This window comes from Zonotrichia leucophrys, chromosome Z (genome assembly GCF_028769735.1).
Source record: "Zonotrichia leucophrys gambelii isolate GWCS_2022_RI chromosome Z, RI_Zleu_2.0, whole genome shotgun sequence".
In the NCBI taxonomy this organism is placed as follows: domain Eukaryota; kingdom Metazoa; phylum Chordata; class Aves; order Passeriformes; family Passerellidae; genus Zonotrichia; species Zonotrichia leucophrys.
In genome coordinates, this window is record NC_088200.1 from 72,276,115 (window position 1) to 72,295,665 (window position 19,551).

The 19,551-nt window shown below is 46.7% G+C and overlaps 1 protein-coding gene across 2 annotated transcripts; it reads left to right on the forward strand.

The window, feature by feature from the left end:
* Positions 1–490: 490 nt before the first annotated feature.
* LOC135459432 (E3 ubiquitin-protein ligase BRE1A) lies at positions 491–19,033 on the forward strand. Of its 2 annotated transcripts, XM_064735476.1 has the most exons (21): positions 504–630; positions 3,343–3,393; positions 3,904–4,091; positions 4,208–4,375; positions 4,493–4,640; positions 4,805–4,987; positions 6,210–6,328; positions 7,146–7,292; positions 7,463–7,540; positions 7,864–7,983; positions 9,214–9,393; positions 9,589–9,724; positions 10,389–10,510; positions 10,814–11,217; positions 11,786–11,903; positions 13,188–13,337; positions 14,281–14,493; positions 16,350–16,475; positions 17,325–17,465; positions 17,786–17,887; positions 18,116–19,033. In XM_064735476.1, the coding sequence occupies exons 3-21, from the start codon at positions 3,963–3,965 to the stop codon at positions 18,290–18,292; spliced, it is 2,961 nt and encodes a 986-aa protein (XP_064591546.1). In that variant the 5' UTR covers positions 504–630; positions 3,343–3,393; positions 3,904–3,962; the 3' UTR covers positions 18,293–19,033. The 2 variants fall into 2 exon arrangements, with proteins under 2 accessions (XP_064591547.1, XP_064591546.1); XM_064735477.1 differs by lacking the exon at positions 3,343–3,393 and having other exon boundaries at positions 491–630.
* Positions 19,034–19,551: the final 518 nt, after the last annotated feature.

Consider the following 19,551-nt stretch of genomic DNA (forward strand, 5'->3'; position numbering starts at 1 on the left):
TCTGCAGTTCCTCTGCACTGGCATTGGATTTCTTGGCTCCCCCACCTTCTTCACAAAAGTATCTCAAGTATTAATACAAATATTATTAATCCCTCTCTTTCTCTCCTTACCACTCAGATTTTTTCTTGTAATTTTTTCCCTCATCTGTTGTGTTGTCTCTGCACAGTTCCCACAGTTAAATCTTCAAACAACACGGAGAAAAGCAGAACATTCTCGCTGTTGGAGGGGAGCAAGAGCGTGGTCTCTCCAGTGCCGAATGCAGGGAGACATTCACTGCCCCGACCCTGCTGCCACACCATGGCAGGCAGAGAACGTTTAACGCATCAAGCAGCTCCCATGCCCGTCCCGCCCGCTCCGGCCGGGACACGGCTCCATCCCGGGGCGGGCAGGGAGGCGGCCGCTCCACGGGGCCGCGTGTGGGCGGGGGCCGCTCCGCCCGCGCCGCCATCTTTGGTGCGGGTGAGGGCGCCGGCGTCTGCTGCCGCCGCAGCCCCGCCATGTCGGGCGAGGGCAAGGTGGCGCCTCCATGACGGGTGAGGGCGAAATGGCGGCCGGAAGAGGCGGTCCGTAGCGGCCATTGCCGGCGGAACGGGGCACGGCGGCGGCGGCAGCAGCGACGAAGCGGCCGCGGTGAGTCTGTGGGGTGGCTGTGGGCCGGGGGGAGCCGGGAGGGGGCCATGTGGAGGACGGAGGGGTCGCTGGGGGCTGGAGGCAGCGCACACCCGCGGAGAGAGGGACGGACCCGCGGGGAGTCCGGCTGGCGCTGTGGGAAGATGCCGGGGGCAGGACCCCCTAGGGATGTGGGAGAGCGGAGGAGGTGTGGGAGCGGCCGGTGTGTGTGGGAAGCTGGATCACAGCATCGGTCTGGTTGAGATCACCCTGTGCAACCCCCCTGCCAAGGCAGAGTCACCTGGAGCGGGTGACAGGGGAACACATTCAGGTGGGTTTAGGATGTCTCCAAAGGCGGAGAGTCCACGACGTCCGTGGGAAGCTGTTCCAGTGCTCTGCCACCCTCAGTGTTTTTCCTCATGTTGAGGTGGAACTTCTTGGGTTTTAGTTTATGGGCAGTGCTCCTCATCCTGTTGCTGGGTGGCACTGAAGAGTCTGGACCACTCTCTTGGCACTCACCTTGGAAATATTTGTGTGCATTAATGAAATCCTCTCCCAGTGTTCTCCAGGCTAACCAGGCCCAGATATCACAGCCTCTTCTTATATGAGAGATGCTCCAGAGCCCTCATCATCTTTGTGGCTGTCATTGGAACCTCTCCAGTAGCTTCTTGTCTTTCTGAACTCTGAGGAGTCCAGAACTGGACACAGCACCCCATCCATGCCATGCTAGGGCCAGGCAGAGCAAAGGGTTGGGAGTTTTCCCCTTTCTCCTCCAATGCTTAAAATATTCTTGCTGAGCTTGACCTGAAGCCATGGAAAAATCCCCGTTAGGCTTGTGGATGGATCATTGTTTGACTGGAGTTCCTGCTGGGGAGTATAAACTCAAAAAGCAGTTTTTAAATCTGCCCAATGCTTTTATTTCTGTTTTTCTGTGTCTTTACATAAATTCAGGTTTATACGTGTGTAGTGTGATTTCTGTACTGTAGCAGGAACATCAGGTGGTGGCAGATGTAATAAAGGTTTTGGATTTAGTTGTAAAATGATAGTAAGTAAGAAGAGAAAATCTTCAATCGATAGGGCTTGTCATCAGAAATACATCTTTTTTAAAAGCAAATACAGAATGAGTAAGTAAACCTTACTGTTAAGTAGCAGAGCAGATCAGCTGTTCTGTGTCAAAAAGAAAATCTGACACTCAAAGAAATGTGCATTCATGCTTCGAGTCCTTTACTACTTCTATGTGTGAGCAGCAGAAAGGATTGTCAGGCACTGGAAGGGGCTGCCCAGGGAGGTGGTGGAGTCCCTGTCCCTGGCGGGACGTGGCACTCAGTGCTGTGGAGTGACTGACACAGTGGTGTTGGTTCATGGGTTGGGCTCAGTCTCAGAGGTTTTTCCCATTCTAAATGATTTTGTGAAAGAGAAGATCTGTGGCCATAAAAAATTAATGGGTTGGGGTCTGGTGTACAGTGTGTGAGGAAGTGGTGAGAGGGGAGCTGGGGCTGAGGGTGGTGGTGCCAGGAGGCAGTGGAAGGGGTATTTTGTCTGTGAACAAAAAGCATGAAAGGCAGTGAGCAGTGGTGGCTTGCTGGACTGACAGGGGACAAATGAGATGTTTTTAGTGACAGCTTCTCCCTTCCAGTGCTCTCAGAATTCCAGCTAAAGTCAGTGCTGCAGGCTAAGAGAAGGAAAATGGTTCTGTGGCAATTGTCTTTGTAAGATACCTCACAGGATCTGTGCTGTAACTCAGCAGGATCTGTTTCAGTAACTCACTTAGAAATAATCCTTATACTGTTTTGCATATGATGAAGGGCAATGCCATGCTGAAATGCTTGTGAAATGCTGAGATTTGGCAAAGCAGTGTACCAGCTTCATCTTCAAAAGGCAATGACTTTCTTGCTTTCAGTAAAACTGATCAATTAAAGCAGATAAGAACTGAAAGGTTCAGTTCCTAACCCCTGGTTTGACCATAAATTCCATTATAGGCTTAAATGGAACAGGTTGGGTTTTACTGGTATGGTCTGCACTTCATTCACTTCTGGTTTCATTCAGTCAGGCACAGCCTCAGTGGCTGTGGGACAAAAATGCAGCTCACGTCTAGTGAAGATCTGATTGGTTCCATTTTTCATCTCCACTGCTCCATTTGTGCTGGAAACCTTTTGAGGATACACTTGTAATTCTGCTCAATAATATTTTAGGGAACTACAGGAAATACTGTTCAAACATGAGAAAAGCCTGTGTTAATGTTGAGGGTGATCAAGCACTAGAGAGGCTGCCCAGAGCCATGGCTGAGTTTCTGTGCCTGGAGATGCTTGGGCTGCCTGGACAGGGCCCATGGCAACCTGCTTTGCCTGAGCCTGCTCCATGCAGGAGCACAGGGCAGGTGATGTCCTCCCTCGCAGCCCCAGCTGTTCTCTATTAGTCCAGAGCTTTTCAGACTGCCTTGAGTTAGGAATAGGTTCTCTTCAAACATGTTTGCATCTCTCCTGGTACACAGCAAAACTCTTGGAATGGGTCTTTACAACCCTTGGCTCTGAGTTGCTTTTCAGTTTCTTAGGATTTGTGGGCTCTCTACATACAGGGCTTATTTGTTTCCAGGGTGTTGCTGCCCTCAGCTTTGACTGGCTTTGTGTGTAGATTCAATAGGAACAGTTTGGTTGTTGTGCAGTGAACTGGTGCACATACACACTGTCTCAGTTGTTTGCCAAAGTCTAACCTGGTTCATTTTTGTTAATGCAGAAAAGCAGAGAGTGCAGTTGGATGAAGACTTTTTTGCAAGGGGGTGATAAGGTACAGTGCTTCAATTTTAACATTACAGAGCAGTGGATATTTTCCTCATTGGCTTTCTGCTTGAAGTGCAGGTCCTGCTGGTGTGTTTTACTAATGTTGGACCGGAATGTGTGAGTCAGCACCGGCTGGCACAATCTCCTAGTTAGAACACAAGAGTAAATTTGTTTTTATTACAGTGCTCCTTGTGGAAGCAAAGTAACAGAAACAAACAGAAACAAATTTGCTTCCCAAATCAACAGGTGGCCAGAGATGCAGTATTAGAGATGTGATCGCCCTTAGTGCCAGAGGTTCATTGCCTTGTCAAGAGTTATTCCCTGCTGCAATGTCACTTTAATGATTTACACTCCTTTACCAGTCTTCCACTTTTAGTCCATTCCTCCCAAAAAATATTTTTCAAAATCTTTCTAGTTCCATGATCTTCTTTGTTTTGGGCGTTTTGTTAGTGTGATGTGTCACCGTGTTAAAAACTCCAAATAAACTGACTGTAGGGATTTGGTGTTTTTTTTATAGTGTTCTTTAATGTTCAGGAAGAACTTGGAGAAGGTGGGAATCTGTACACTTCAGCCACCATGTCTGGAATTGGCAACAAGCGGACGGCTGGAGAGCCTGGCCCTTCTGCACCTCCGGAGAAGAAGGCAGGGGTTGAAGATTCGGGCACCACTGTGGAGACCATTAAACTTGGTGGTGTTTCTTCAACGGTATATCTTCCTTGCATACCCCCATTCCATCCTTTGGTTTTTTTCATCTGGAGGCAGAAATGTCTCTGGGGTCATGGTGAGCCCTTCTGTGACCTGGCCTGTGTCCCTGTGCCCAGGAGGAGCTGGACATCCGGACTCTGCAGACCAAGAACCGGAAGCTGGCGGAGATGCTGGACCAGCGCCAGGCCATCGAAGATGAGCTGCGGGAGCACATTGAGAAGCTGGAGCGTCGGCAGGCCACCGACGATGCCTCCCTGCTGATCATCAACCGCTACTGGAATCAGGTTGGGAACAGCTTTTGTTACTTCATATACAGTTTGCTTCTCTCCCCTGTACCGCTGCACTGCTTTTGTTCACATCCATTCTTTATCTTGTCTTGCCTTGCCTGTCCCATCATTCAGTTTGATGAAAATATCCGCATCATCCTTAAACGCTTTGACCTGGACCAAGGTCTTGGAGACCTTTTGTCTGAAAGAAAAGCACTGGTGGTGCCAGAACCTGAACCAGACTCTGACAGTAATCAGGAGCGCAAAGATGAGAGGGAACGAGGTGAGGCACCTGTCTGGGGACAGTGGGAAAGGTGGATTTCAGCTGTGGACAATGCTGATGTCCATTTCTAAAGGCTGACAGACCTTTTTTTTGTGATTCTAAAGAGCAGTGATATGCTACCTTCTAGAGCACACTTACTTTTTTTCACCCATTTATGTTCCCAGGGGAGGGATTGGAGCCAGCATTCTCCTTCCTGGCCACTCTAGCCAGCAGTACCAGTGAGGAAATAGAATCTCAGCTGCAGGAGCGTGTGGAGTCCTCCCGCCGTGCTGTTGCCCAGATTGTGACAATGTATGACAAGCTGCAGGAGAAAGTGGATGTGCTGTCTCACAAGCTGAATAGTGGAGGTATGACAAAGGTGGCAGGTATTCAAGAATGCTTATCTGTCCCTACGTTAGACCTGATCCTGCATTGTAGACATTAAGCTCTAGTCCTTCTCATGTGCATTTATTTTCTAAAACGAATTTGTTTGCCTTTCCAAACTCTTGCTTATCAAAACCTCTTCTAAAGGACCATGTGCTAGAAGTGCATCGTATCTACCTCTGTATTTGAATGCTGAGGGCTCTGCTGAGGCTCTCAGTTGGGCTAAGAAGCAGCTTGTTTCTGCCAGTACTGTGTTCATGTGCCTGAGAAGTCAGAGAGCACAGTTGAACCTCCTCAGCCACCACATAAAAGGTTTCATGCTTACAAGTAAAGAAGTGAAATCAGCATTGTGAACTGATGGTGGACTCTTTCTCCTTTGAGGTTTAGTAGAAGGTGTAGCAATAACAAGCTGCTCAGTTTCCACTGAGTCCTGAGCAAAATTGTACCCATCTCATGGTGTGGTGTGCTTAGTGTAGCTGTCAGTTTTGAACATAGCAGAGTTCTGCAGAGAAAGCCAAATTACCATCTTCTAAAAATTAATGTAGCAGATTCACTTTAGACTCAGATGACTGTTGAAAAAACATCATTAGCTTAAGGTAAGATTTTTAATCTTTTGAAAGAAACCTTGGGTGAAATATCAGCTCATGCTTGGTGTGCCTTCTGTGTGCTCTGACCAAGTCTGGTATGGGTGTAGGAACATGTTGCTGTCCTTGGCTGGCAGTCATAAGCTGTAGTAGCTTTGACACTGGTGCCATGTGAACCTGCCCCCAGGTGCTCTAGTTTCACCTGTCACCGCAGTGCTGTGATAGTCACATTGTGTCATGGTGTGTTGGCCTGATGTGTCACCCAGGGCCACCTGTTGCAGGAGGTTTATGAATGCATTTGGGCATCATTCGAGTGTCCCTGGGTTCCAAGAGCATGGTCTGGGTTGCTGGCACAGACACAGCTCAAGTGGTCTCTGGTGTTAGGGGATGGCCCCCGGGTCAGAAATGGGCAGCACTGTTAAACTGCAGAGCTTTTTGCTTATGGAGTGCAGGTCAGAGCTCTCTGTGGATTGAGATCAGGCCCTCAGGAAGCACCCATGGCCGAGGTAAATTAAACCAACGTTCGACCCAGAAGTCTCCTTTTCTGTTTTCTTTCTCTCTTTGCTGTTCAGGTATCAAAACCAGATTTCCATTAATTCCCTTTTATTTGTGCACCTTTCAGATATTTCACTGATGGAAGAAGCAGTAGTGGAGCTGAATACCTACCTGTCACACGAGAATGGACGGCTGCAGGAACTGGCTGATGTTCTTCAGGAGAAGCACAGAGTCATGTCTCAGGAGGTATGAGCAGGGTAGAGAAAGAAATCTGCTTTGGGGTCCTGCTTAGCATAATTTATGGTTCCCATAGATTGGAAGGCAGTTCCTATCCTTGGAGAGACACAGGAGGAGCATTGTTTGAAAGTTACAAAAAAGGTTGTTGTTGTGGAGAGCTGTATATAGATTTTCTGTATAAATCAGGTTGATTTGTTTGTTGCATCACTGAAGGAAAGGATATAAGTGAGACAGTGAACTGAATGGATTTAAATTTTAAAGAAGAGAGGAGAGCAGAGAAACTGGGGGTACTTGATGCTGAGGTGGCTGTGTAGACACCTGGAACAGTCAAGGTGACATCCCTGTCACTCTGAATTTCTTGGTTTCTCCGTGTAATTTGACAGTGTAATGATATCAGTTACAGGATGATCCCAGTTGTTAAAGGATTCACATTAGTAGCAGCATTTGTTTGAGAGATTTCAGTTCATTAAAAAATTGGGTTAATGCTGGTCTTGCACAGCGTTAGACATCTGAGCACTTAGGTGCTCTCTAAAGTAGATGGACATAGGGATTGAAAAGATTAAAATCAAAAAAGGGTTTGAATCAGCTGCGGTGGCTGCCTCTGTATTCTGCCAGATATTACCAGCTTCCTGCTCTTTCTCAATTTTCAGTTTTGTCTTATTTTTGCTGCTGTCTTGTGTAAAATTCGGGACAGTTTATGGAATAGTCTGTCACCACAGCAAAAGATAAAAAGCACATGATGAATAAGAGAAAAATGACTCCTGAGCAGCATCAGGAAAAGTTGGCTCTATGCAATGTGTTGGCTAAAGCACTCCTTTGATTGCAGTTCTCCAAGCTGCAAGAGAGGGTGGAGACAGCAGAATCCCGGGTGTCTGTCCTGGAGACCATGATTGATGACCTGCAGTGGGACATTGACAAGATCCGCAAGAGAGAGCAGAGGCTCAACCGCCACCTGGCCGACGTCCTGGAACGAGTAAGCGCTGGCCAGGAGACCTGGGAAGTGGGGTGGTGTTGGATGGGTGTGTGTCATCCTCTCTGGGACTTTGCTGGGAGAACTGAGAACCTGCAGTGTTCTTTCTTTGGTCTTGGACCTGCTGCATCACTCTTGTCAGTATTTCACTGGGTCTCTTGTATTTCTTGCAGGTAAATTCCAAAGGCTACAAGGTGTATGGAGCTGGGAGCAGCCTCTATGGGGGAACAATCACCATTAATGCCCGCAAGGTGAGGTCAGGAGCTTGTCTGTTGGCAAGGGTAAGAATACATTCAAGGAGAACAAGGGCCACAATTTGAACAGAATTTAAATACTTATTTTAGATAATTTTTAGATCCTATGCCACAAAGCTGAGTGACTCTGGATAAGCCATTTTGTCTGTGTCATGAGTTTTCTACTTAAGAAACACCTGGTGGAATTAGACTCTTGTCTCGCTTGGTCAAGTTACCCGACTGCTCAGTCTGTAGCTGCTGTTACTGCATGAACAGATAGTTCATTAGCACTCTCAGGAGACACATTAACAGTAGGATTTACAAGCAGTTTATCCCAACAGTTTGAGGAGATGAATGCAGAGCTGGAAGAGAATAAAGAGCTTGCTGGGAATCGCCTTAATGAATTGGAGGAACTGCGTCAAGATCTTGAGGAAGTAACAACACAGAATGAAAAGCTCAAGGTGAGACACCTGTAGCTGTGTGAAGATGAAGGTGTTCTGTGGGATGGGTGACCCTCAGCTTTGCAGTGCTGTGTCTGCAGAAACCTCATTGCAGTGTCTGTTCTGAGCCTGCTCTTTAGCTGTGTTACCTTTGCTGCAGGTACAATTGAGCGGATCTGTGGCTCCACTTGCAGCTCAGTGCATTGGTGACACCGCGTGGCCACTGCTGGAAATTGTAATGGTTTCCTGCCCGTGCCCTGTTCTGATCTTTGAGTCCATTTTAACCATGTCTGGTTAAAACTGTTTTCAGATTTTAACCGTCTTCCACTTTCCCCATGCCCTATGCAAATGGAACCAGAGAACAGAAACAATCAAGGAACTTGTATGGGGAGAGAGGCTCTTGAAAGTGTCAATGAACTTCTGTCTTCCCCACTGTGGGGGATGGATAGATAGGAGACAGCCTGTGAGTTTGTGATGTTTTAAAAGTGGTAACACAAGAAGCTGTGGCTCTGTGGTAGATAAGTGTATGATGGAGAGAATAATCCAGATTTCATTGTAGTGGTCATGCCAGTTACAAGAAATGTCTGTCTCAATAACTTAAATCCAGAGATCTGATGCTGGAAACTGTCTTGAGGCACCTCTGAATTCTGTTTATCCACATGAGGGTGTTTAGAGAGAAGTGGTCTTTAGCTAACAACTTTTATTTTGCCCTGTAATTACTTTTAAGCTGACTGCATGTATATATGTGTCTGTTTCACTGCAGCTAGTCACAATCATTTGCTAACTAATTTTTTTTGCAGTTCAGTTCTGTACCTCTGGAATTTTCTTTTATTTCTCTTTCTTTCAGTTATCTAGTGGTAGAAGGCTGACATAATGCCTACTTGCATGTGTATTTCCTCTGTTCTCTCATACTTTTCTATGTGTCCATCTTTATTGATCTGGGTGTTTAGATTTTATTATGTTTTCCAAGCTCATATCTTTGAGAGAAACTATTTCAGGACCTAAGATTCAAAAACTTCCGTCTTGTGGTTGTGTGAGAGAAGCGGCCTAGTGCATGAAGAGAACTCAGACACTTTTTAAGATTGGTGCTGAATCATATCATTTGGACCTACTTCACAGCAGTTCTATTCAAGTTCTGCTTTTGTCTTTGCTTGTGGCAGCTTGATTCACTGTTCTTCTGTCTTGAGAGACAGAAACCAAAGGCAAGGGGATAATTTTTCTTTTTGTGGCATTTTCTTGTGTCCCAACTAGGTTGAGCTGCGGCGGGCCGTGGAAGAGGCTGTGAAGGAGACCCCAGAATATCGCTGCATGCAGTCCCAGTTTTCTGTTTTGTACAATGAGAGTCTGCAGCTGAAGGCACACCTTGACGAGGCCCGCACGCTGCTCCACGGCACCCGTGCCACGCACCAGCGCCAGGTGGAACTGATCGAGGTAATGCCTCTGCTCCCTCAGCCTGGGAGTTCTGCCGTGCCACCAGCCATCACTGCTGGGTCTGTGTGCCTCTGCAAATGCTCAGGAAATAGACGTTTCTGGTGATAATTCAGGCTCTGGTGGTACCTGATATTGATAAGGTGAGAGATACTCCAGGTTCAGAGCATTGAGTTCTGTTTCCTTTTTGTTCCTCAGAGGGATGAGGTCAGCCTTCACAAGAAGCTACGCACGGAGGTGATTCAGCTGGAGGACACCCTGGCACAAGTGCGCAAAGAGTACGAGATGTTGAGGATAGAGTTTGAACAGACACTTGCTGCCAATGAGCAAGCAGGTAAGGTGTTGTTCTGCTGTCCCTAAAACAAACAACACCCACCCACCAATACCCATTAGGGGCTACAGTGCACTAGGATGCATGGGTTGATTCTTTGTTGCTATTAAATACTTGTTCTGGCAGCTCCTCATCTCAACAAACAAAGCTGTTCACCTGTTTTGTTGGGAGGCCAATTCCATGTTACCCAATTTCTTTTTAGATGCTGCATAATAGGTACATTTTGCTAACAATTCTGGTTTATGGCAGGATGTATTGCATGATTAAAAATTACTTGAGGAGAGGATTCACTTCCAAGTCTGTAAGACCAATCTAGATAGCAAAGCAGTGATTCTTAAATTTCATCAGAAGAAATAAATTACTTCTGAAGTAGCATTTAAATCAGATTTCTTTTGTAACATGACATTTTTCCCTTAGGTGCCTGGTCATAAAAAGAATGTTAAGTGGGAACTTAGGACTGTGAATTTGCAAGGACTTATGGTTGCGTATAAAACTGGCATGACTTTCCTTCTGCAAATGTTTTGTGTTGCTCTGTTATATGGCAGAGTGGTGATAGTCTTATTTTGTTCTTTGTCATTGTCACCTACCTTGTTCTCCATCTCCATGAAAGTCCTCAAGAAGATTGCCAGAAGTGTGGTTTGTTGCAGAGGTGTTTCTGGTTTTGCAGGTCCCATTAATCGGGAGATGCGTCACCTCATCAGCAGCCTCCAGAATCACAACCACCAGCTGAAGGGAGAGGTGCTGAGATACAAGCGCAAACTGAGAGAGGCCCAATCTGACCTGAGCAAGGTAACACAGCAGGAAATGCCAGAAAAGAGGGAAGAAGCTTAGGAGAAGGGGGGATGCTGTCATCCTTGCCAGGAATACCAACCTTTCTGATACGCTGTGCAGGATGCAGTGAAATTTTCTGTAGAGGTCTGCTGCTTTTTTAGACCAAACACATGGTCTTCCTTTGTAGCTGTGTAGTGCTCCATGAAAATGGGGCGTGGAAGATGGATCTGGGAAGACAAGGGAGAAGGGGATAAGGAAGACTCCTGGCTAAGAACTTAAACATTTGTTTTCTTGGTCATCTTTCTTCCTGTTCCACACCAGATCCGCTCTCGCAGTGGCAGTGCTCTCCTCCAGTCCCAGTCCAGCACTGAAGACACAAAGGAGGAACCTGCAGAGATCAAGCAGGAGCCTGATGATCCTTCTGCCCCAGTGCCTGTTCCCAAGGCTGCTTCTGAAGATGTTAATGAGATGAAGGCCAGGCGAGATGAAGAGGAACGGGAGCGGGAGAGACGGGAAAGGGAGAGGGAACGAGAGAAGGAAAAGGAGAAGGAGAAAGAGAGAGAACGAGAAAAAGAGAAAGAGAAGGAAAAGGAGCGGGAGCGGGAAAAGCAGAAGCAAAAGGAATCAGAGAAGGAGAGAGAGTCCAAAGAGAAGGAGAAAGGGAAGCATGAAGATGGAAGAAAGAAGGAGGCCGAAGTGATCAAGCAGCTGAAGGCTGAGCTCAAGTAAGAGTTGCTGTTTCTCCCTTTCCTGTGTGAGCAGTGCCCAAGCCTGGGGTGTTCATGTATTCTTGCTTTTACGGGATCAGCATCACTGGAGTTGGGAACCAAGAGAGTTTCTTGACCCCCTCTGTATCTGATTGTGATATGGTCAGTGCAGTAGCCTAAAGCATGAATTACCAAAGCATATACTTCATGGTGTTAGTCAAGTAATATTGATTTGTTGCTGTCATAACAATAGCACAGAAGTTCACAGCACCAGGTTATTAAGAGAGGACACAGCAGTGTTCCCACTCCTATATGGTTCCCACAGCAGAGGTGGAGAGTTTGTAGATATTATTAGGATATGTATTTCATCTCCAGCCTACTTTTTGCATTTCAACCTGTGTGCCTGAAAATGTTTTATTTCCAGCCTATACTCAGCTGCTATTTTATGTTACCAGGATAAAATGAGCCACCAACAACTCCATATCCATATGGGAGATGAGATAATATTGCCAGGCTGTGGTGCTGGCTGTGTAACAGTGTAGCTTTGCTGGTGTGTTCTCACTGTGGTCTGTCTGCCTTTCTCCAGGAAGGCCCAGGAGAGCCAGAAGGAAATGAAACTGTTGCTAGATATGTACCGCTCTGCCCCCAAAGAGCAGAGAGACAAAGTGCAGCTCATGGCAGCTGAGAAGAAGGCAAAAGCTGAGGTATTCCAAATTTCTCTTCCTCTTTTCTTCTTAATGTGTTACTTAAACTTCTTTTCAGATACTCTGTAGCAGAACTGTGTTGTTTCTCTCCTCAGAACTGAGGGTTGTTTGTCTTCTCAGCTTTGTCACTTAGAGATTGGAATGGTCTGGAGATAAATGGGGACTAGTTCCTAGTGCAGGCACACTCACACAACAATCTCTAGGTTCATAAGCACAGACCCAGTTGCAGATTCCTTCAGTTCCAGCATGTCCCTCTCTTTGGGACCCCTGCGGTACCAAGCCCCTCTTGCCTTCTTCACAAGCAGGTTTCACCTATAGGCAGCATTTCCTCTGTGCAGTACACACACATGGCATAAAGAGTTAGATTACATGGCAATACTTAGGAAAATGTGTGATGAAAAGATACAAGAAGATAGGACAGGATGATCATGATGATCGTGGGCAAGGCTGAGCGAGACAAATGTGTACTGATTGCCCATATTTCCCATGGGACTGGCTCCTTTTATACCCTTCTTCGTCTAACCCCAGTTTGTTCATCCTTGGTCTCCATTTCCCTGCACATTTCTTCTGGATTTGAGCCGCTCTTAATTGGCTGTCCCAGTTCAGGAGCCATTCCTGCTTTACAGTGTCATCAGTTACAAAGTCCCAGCTGATCTTCCTGGAAGTGGTTCCTGTAGTTTCTTGGAAACTGTTGTGACTGGGGAGGTTTGCTTCCTCTCTTTGTAGCTGTGTTTGTTTTGTCAGGTTTGTGTCTCTGTATATTTTGTTTTGGGTTTTCTCCTTCTCCCACACTCAGATAATCTTGATGGAGTAAATATTCTTACACTCTCATGTGCTCTCAACATTTAGTGTGACTGACCAGTTTTCATTGTCATCACTGCCTCCCTTACCATTTGTCTGCCAAGTCTGTATCTCTGTAGGTTTTATTTTACCTTTTCATTTTCCTCTAATCCCCTCCTTGTATGGAAGAAGGTCCTTGACCAGATGGCCTTAAAGGATCAGAGGCTTTCTGAGCCTCTATACATGTACAATTGCAGGAGACTGATGTTCCTACTCTGATAAAAGATGAAATGAAATTTTCAAAGGTGTGGAAGTCAAGATCTTGGGCCTACAGCCCATCTCAATGGTACATCTGCCTGTAACACTGTCAAAACAACCTGGGGTTTTTTTGCCATGCTTTGAAGGCAGTCCTGAGTGTTTCAGAGAATTTTGTGGAAAACAGGCTCTGAACAATGCTCAGGGCATATGCTTGTGTTTAGTGTTGTTTCTGGTTGGTTCTTTTAGCTTGAAGAACTGAGGCAGAGGGTGAAAGAATTGGAAGACAAGGAAAAAAAGGAGAGTAAGAAGATGGCTGATGAGGATGCCCTCCGCAAGATCCGAGCAGTGGAAGAACAGATTGAATATTTACAGAAGAAACTTGCCATGGCTAAGCAGGTGAGAAATTCCTGATGAGTTCTCTTTTGACTGGGGCAACTGGAGAAGCTGCCTTCAGGTTACGTCCAGAAAGAGAGAAGGAATTTATATCTGTATGGGCCAGGGATGGGAGTTTGGTGCTTGTTTACCAAAGGGGAAAAAAACTGAGCAAGCAAAAGAGCTACCAATAAAATAACCCCCTTCACCCTCAGCTCTGGGATATCACAGGCAGGCCATGGTGGGAAATGTTTAATCACAATTAAACATTAAATAAACAGTTAAACATATGGCCTTGGTGAAGAACAAAGAGGAGAATTGGCTGTATTTTGTCAGCCATTAGGGGAAGAGATGACAACTTCTTTTTAAGACTTACTACCTCCTCAGTTCATTTAGTGAATATTTTGCATGGAAGTGGTACATACCTTCTGCTAAAAATGGCTCAATCCAATGAGAGAGCAGGAACACCTCAGCAGGATAGAGGCAAGCCAATGAATTGACACATACTTTCTTAGAATTTTGATTCTTGTTGCTGTAGAACAGAACTGCTCTACCGTGTCAATGCTGAAGTGGCCAAAGTGAGTTTAAGCAGCTTGGCAGCCTGTTAGTTGGAAGCTGTCAAGCTCTCCACAGGTGGAATTTTTGCCCTGGTGCATGTGACAGCTGTTCAGCTGCTGGGAATTGGGTGTTGATTTCTGCCCAGCTCTGGCAACGACTGTGTCAAACCCGATTCTGCCAAACAAGTGACATGTAACCATCTTTTCTCTGCACCTTCAAATTCAGAGTACCCCTGCTGTGGTGCAGACTTGTAGAGAATACATTTTTCTGATTGTTGGGATAATGGTGTTCCCTGACACTGAGAATCTTCCTCCATCTTCGATAGGTTTGCTGTCTCTGAATAAAAGGTTCAGGCTCACTCTAAGAGGTCCAGGGCACAGTTTGGCCAGAGCCTGTGATTCTTTTGCAGGAGGAAGAGGCCCTGCTGTCAGAAATGGATGTCACAGGCCAAGCCTTTGAAGACATGCAAGAGCAGAACATCCGCCTGATGCAGCAGCTGCGGGAGAAGGATGATGCCAACTTCAAGCTGATGTCAGAACGTATCAAGTCCAACCAGATCCATAAGCTGCTGAAAGAGGAAAAGGAGGAGCTAGCAGATCAAGTTTTGACACTGAAAACACAGGTAATAGGGAAAAAGAAGAGAGGACAAGAGAGATGGTGGGGAGATGGAGGTTATCTGTTTTAGGCAGCTGCACACAACCATTTGCTCTCTCCCCCACTGAGGGAAAGGGGAAAGAATCAGAAGGGACAAAGTGAGAAAACAGGTGAGCTGAATAAAGGCAGTTGAACAGCAGAGATGTCCACACAAGCGAAACAAGAAGTTAATTAACTGGTTACTTCCTGGGGCAGGCAGGAAGGCATGGCTTAATCAGGCCTTACTGTTACTAAATGCTGCAGCTCTGAAAATCCTCCTACTGCCGCCTTTCCACCAGCTGTTACTGCTGTGCACAGCATTGTAGGGTGTGGAACACCCCTCGGGCCAGCTGGATCAGCTGTCCTGGCTGTGTGGCATCCCAACTTCCTGGGCACCCTCAGCCTACCTGCTGGTGGGCAGCATGAGACACAGAAGGTCTTGGTGGTGTGGAAGTACTGCTCAGCAGCAGCTAAAACTGTGCTGTGTTACTGACAGTGTTTTGCTCCAAAATGCAAAACATAGCAGCATGTGAGCTGCTCTGAAGTGAATTAACTGTCCTCACCAGAATCAGTCCAGGATGGAGTGTTCCTCTTACCAGCCTGGGAATGCATCAGGATTCAAAGGGGCCTGTCATTGTAGGAAACCGAGGCTGCTGTATGAGCATTACAATGTCCTGCGAGTTCACTGCTATGGAGAGCAGATGGGTGAGGAAAAGTGGGAAGTTCTTTTCCTGTTGGAATAGTACTTCTGCCTGTATATTCTACCTATAGCTGTATATACTGGTAACAAGCAGGAGAAGTTGGAAACCGTGGTTCCATTCTGAACTACTACATAGGCACAGGCTGGGAGAGGAAATCGCTGAGAGCACCAGAGCAGAGAAGAACTCTTGGATTCTGGTGGATGAGAGGCTGGACCTGACCCAGCGGCACACGCTGGGAGCCCAGAAAGCCAACTGCATCCTGGGCTGCATCCAAAGCAGTGTGGGCAGCAGGCTGAGGGAGGGGATTCTGCCCCTCTGCTCTGCCCTTGTGAGAGCCCAGCTGCAGTGCTGCATCCAGCTCTGGGGTCCTCAGCACAGGAAAGACACATGGACCTCTTGGAGGGAGTTCAGAGGAGCCTGCAAAGATGATGAGAAGAAATGAGCACCTCTGCTACAAGAACAGGCTGAGAGAGCTGGGTCTGCTCAGCTTGTAGAAGACTCAGGGGAGACTTCATTGCAGCCTTCCAGTACCTGAAGGGGGCTTAGAAAAATGAGGGAGATTAACAGGACAAAAGGCAGTGGTTTTAAATTGAAAGGGGGCAGGGTTATATTAGATGTTAGAAAGAAATTCTTCACTCAGAGGGTGGTGAGGCACTGCTGGAGGTTGCCCAAAAATGTTGTGGATGCCTCATCTCTGGAAGTGTTCAAGGCCAGGCTTGGATGGGGCTTTGAGAAACATGCCCTAGTGGAAGTTATCTCAGGGAGTTATCTCAGGCTGGGACCAGAAGATCTTTAAGGTCCCTTCCAATCCAGGCCATTCTATGACTTTGTATCCTGTCATCCTTGGTGCCACTGTGGAACTGTTCACTGCCTTACAGCAAGTCTTTAAGCCACTGTCCAAAAATTAAGACATGTTTGTTGCAAATATTTGACTGCTGACTTTTAAAGTGTTGACCAGAGAGATCTGGGTACAGCTCTCTCGATACAGGCACAGCTGCTCTGGGAGAAAAAGGCAAGCTGAAGGTGTGCTCCCTGATGATGGGGAGGCAGGGGTAGTTTTAGCTACAGCTTGAATGACAGCTCTGAAGACCCACTGAGCATGCATGCATTCATTCCTTCTCTTCCTACTGTGTCCCTTTCCAAGGTGGATGCCCAGCTGCAGGTAGTGCGTAAGCTGGAGGAGAAGGAACACCTACTGCAGAGCAGCATTGGAACAGGAGAGAAGGAGCTGGGGCTGCGAACACAGGCTCTGGAGATGAACAAACGCAAGGTGAGCGATGCCTTCCTTTCCTCTTGGGCTGTGAGGGGGAGTTGCTGCCTTGGGGAGGCATGGAAGGCTCTGAGCTCTTACTGGCATTACAGAACCTGGTATTTCCTGATTTGGGATGAGTGTATCAGAAGGCTGAGGAGTCCTGAAGAGAATTATGATTAAAGTACTGGAGACTGATGTTTTGCTTTGATAAGGAAAAGCAGGTTAAACGTTTTTCTGTGTAACCTGTGGTGAAGAAAGAGCAGCCAGATGAAGTTAACTGTGGTCAAGGCCTTTGTAGCAAGCATGGGAGAGGCAAAAGGAAATACAGCTGGGGAATGTGAACACTTTCAACAAATGCCTAAGATCAATGAAGCAGGTGTGTTATCAGTAAAGTAAGACTAAGTCTTATAGCTGCCTTTGTTGTTAAGTTTTAGAAATACAGAAATTACATTAAAACAGGCAAAAAGGAAAGCACTGTGAAGAGGAGCTGGGAACAATTCAGCAGAGTCACCTGTGCTAAGCATGACAATTTGGGGTGTAAGGGCATTTGGTTATAAAGTTAGAAGAGAGCTGGTGAAGAGAGAAGATTGTTAGATATAGGTATCTTGCAGTTCTGTCTATTAACAGAACTGCCTCTGAACACTTTAGTAGAGAAAATGTAAAAGCTGGAAGGCTGAAAATACCTCAAGAAGAGATTTGGATGATCATTAGTGTTTTTCTAAGTGATGTGCTTTGCAGTATGCCAAGGTTTGGCTCTGCCCAAAGGAATCTTGAAGCTAAATGATAGAACTTGTTGATAATAAGGTAATAACAAGAAGAAGCCACTAGAGCTGTTCTTCTATGTTTGGTCCTGGTTTTCTTTCTCAGGCCATGGATGCAGCCCAGCTTGCAGATGATCTGAAGGCCCAGCTAGAGCTGGCTCAGAAGAAGTTACATGATTTTCAGGAAGAGATTGTGGAAAACAGAGTAACTAGAGAGAAAGAGATGTTCAACTTCAAAAGGGCTGAGGTATGTATCCTATGCACAATCCTTTAAGATCTGTCTGCTTTAGTGTCCTCCTTGTACACTGAGCTTGTCGAGGGTTTCAGCTGAACTGCTCTTGGTGTCCAGTTTCACTTGACTTTGGCTTCATCAGGTCTTGGCTCTTTCAGATTTTGTCCCCTGATAACTGACAATACTTGTGGCATCAGAGGATCATGTTGTCTCTTGGATTATAGTGGCTGAAACTATGGGTGGCGTGACTTAGCCAGGTGCATGTTCTCTTTGGTCCCTGAAGAAACTGACAGAGAATGTACTGCTCCTTCTCTTGGTCTCCTGTTTTTGTGCAGGAAGATATTTCTAGGTTGCGCAGGAAGCTGGAGACCACAAAGAAGCCTGACATGGTTCCCAACTGTGATGAGATCTTGATGGAGGAAATCAAGGATTACAAGGTGAGTATCTCTGTCCCTCAGCTTCCCTTTTTACCTTAGTCAGAAGATGTGTAGGCACACTTCCACTATCTGACATCTCTCGTCTGTACTCTGGCACTGGAGAAACCACATTGTCCTTCTGAGGAATGGAAGGACCTTCATGTTGAGACATGTCTGAGCACAGCAGCTGGGCTGCAGGGCCCCTCACAGCTCTGTCTGTGTGTCTATGTGTCTGTGTGTGTGTTGCAGGCCCGCCTGACGTGCCCGTGCTGCAACATGCGCAAGAAGGACGCGGTGCTCACCAAGTGCTTCCACGTCTTTTGCTTCGAGTGCGTGAAGACGCGCTATGACACCCGGCAGCGCAAGTGCCCCAAGTGCAACGCAGCCTTTGGGGCCAACGACTTCCACAGGATCTACATTGGCTGAGGCCCTCTGAGCCCCCACTGCTGCCAAGCCAGCCTCTCTCCCTCTCAGCTTCTGCTGCCTGAGCTGCAGTGTCTCCTGGGAGGGGCCTTCAGGGTCTCAAAAGAAACACACTCTGGATCTTGCTTCCTTTCTTGGCCCCGTCCCTTTGATCTTGCCCTCGGTTTTTGTGTGTTCTTTGTGCCTGAGAGGAAATTGCCCATCCCTTGCTTTCACACTGCCAAGGTGGGAACATGCCACTGAAGTGCTACCTTGGTGGGATGGAAGCTGAGCTGCAGCAGAGATTTGTGAGAGCTTTATTTGAGGGTTCTGTTCTTCTTTGGATGCTAATTAAATCCTATCAAGGAATCACACTGCTCCTGGGAGGGAAGAGTTTCCCAATTAACAGGCCCAATAGAGACCAAGGAAATGAATCTGTATCCTCAGTGGAACAACTCCTTAGGTACCTGTCTATCTTCCTGAGCCAGGACAAGAACCCCTGAGGGTTGGTGCACTAGGAAACCCTAGCCCCAAACAAACACATCTAAATATCCAGAAGAGGAGAAAGGAGAGATCTTGGTGATCCTTAGAAAATAGCATTCCACTGATGAGCCCTGGTTGATGTGCTCAATTTCCCCTAGGCTGAGGCATTGCTGTCACTGTCCTTCTCAGAGAGGGACTTCTGGTGTTCCTTTGCTGCAGGTTTACCATAAAGATTTTAACCTTGTTATGTACAAATTCTTATTAAAGCTGTTGTTTGGTTTATTTTTCTGGTTCTCCTGCCTCTGGTACTGTCTGTCTACTCTCCCATCCTTTGTCCAGTTCTTGGAAACATTTCTAACAAACTTTAAACTTCAACAGTGGAGACACCTAATTTCTTCCGTCCTCTCCTTTCAAAATATGCCCAGCTAGAGCAACTTTTGTCCCTTTGGCTGTGTCTCCAGTGGCTTATTCCTGATGCAACAGGAGGGCCAGGGTGCTGCATTATTTCTGCAGTCATTTTGTCATGGCTAGAGGGAATTTTGGAAGGGATGTCATATGGCTTAGATTGTCAGTGCTCCCTGTACTTGGAGGCTGCATTTGAAGTCTGCTCCTAAAATCAAAATGGGAAGTTGTTGATTTGTGACATTTCTTCCTAGGGTGTAGTGTTTTCCCTGTAAACCTAATTTGAATGGAAGGTGCACCTGTCAGAGGTTTGTCTCAGGGGTGTCCCTTCCCTGAAGCAGGAAATCTGCCTTCCTCCATCCCCTCCCTGCAGGAAATACCAGATACAAAGTGAAAGG

What these genes read in the sequence shown, in the direction of transcription:
- LOC135459432 (XM_064735477.1), top strand. Translation starts at nt 3,963, where the DNA reads ATGTCTGGAATTGGCAACAAGCGGACGGCTGGAGAGCCTGGCCCTTCT. An exon ending in TGCTGCCAATGAGCAAGCAG is followed by an intron (nt 9,725 to 10,388) that starts GTAAGGTGTTGT and finishes CTGGTTTTGCAG; the next exon opens with GTCCCATTAATCGGGAGATG. An exon ending in CCCAATCTGACCTGAGCAAG is followed by an intron (nt 10,511 to 10,813) that starts GTAACACAGCAG and finishes GTTCCACACCAG; the next exon opens with ATCCGCTCTCGCAGTGGCAG.